Consider the following 716-nt stretch of genomic DNA (forward strand, 5'->3'; position numbering starts at 1 on the left):
AGTTTGGCTCGTGGATGCATTTCTTGAAGGCAGCTCCTGACCAGCCCGGTGGCGTCGACGGCCGTTCCCCAGGCCAGAGAGACGCCGTAGCCACCGTGGCCGTAGTTGTGCACCACATGGGCCCCGCGGCCGCCGCCCAGCCGCTGTCCCGCCCTCTCCACCCTTGGATTCCTCCTGGAGGGCCTGAGCCCGACCCACTGCCCCAGCACTCTACCCCGACACAGGGATGGCTCCAGCCTGGTGCAGCGCTCCAAGATGGCCTCGGTGTCCCCGGGGTCGACCGCCAGGCGCCAATCTCCCTCCTGTCGGGTGCCGCCCACAGTGACGTAGCCGGAGCCGGGGTAGATGTATGACTTCCCTCCCTCTTGACGGATGAAGTGCTTCAGCCAAGGGGCGTCCACCTTCAAGACCTGGCCCCGGACCGGGACGAGCCCGCAGTCTCCCACCAGCTCCTTGGAGCCCAGGCCCGAGCAGTTGACAATGACGTGGTAGTCCGAGCTCAACTCCTCAAGACTGGAGACTTTCTTCTGCTCCACTTTACCGCCGGCTTTCGTGAACCTGGACACAAACGAGGAAACTAGCCATCCATCTATTTTCTATTGCCTTTGTCCTGAGAAAATAATTTAAAATATCAAAATAAATGAGTTCTGACCAGAAAAATGAAAATTAATGCAAGCAAAAAATGAAAACCGATTAAAATGAAAAAAACAAAAAAA

General features: G+C 57.1%; 1 protein-coding gene across 1 annotated transcript; it reads right to left on the reverse strand.

Annotated features, from left to right (window-relative positions):
- Positions 1-5: 5 nt before the first annotated feature.
- Positions 6-596, reverse strand: LOC109508929 (D-aspartate oxidase-like; the record flags this gene model as incomplete). The annotated part of the gene is made up of 1 exon (XM_019858854.1): positions 6-596. A coding segment is annotated over one exon (591 nt), but the record flags the coding sequence as incomplete, so codon positions are not given.
- Between the last annotated feature and the right edge of the window lie 120 nt (positions 597-716).

Source organism: Hippocampus comes, unplaced genomic scaffold, assembly GCF_001891065.2.
Source record: "Hippocampus comes isolate QL1 unplaced genomic scaffold, H_comes_QL1_v1.1 C16702650, whole genome shotgun sequence".
NCBI classification, from domain to species: Eukaryota; Metazoa; Chordata; class Actinopteri; order Syngnathiformes; family Syngnathidae; genus Hippocampus; species Hippocampus comes.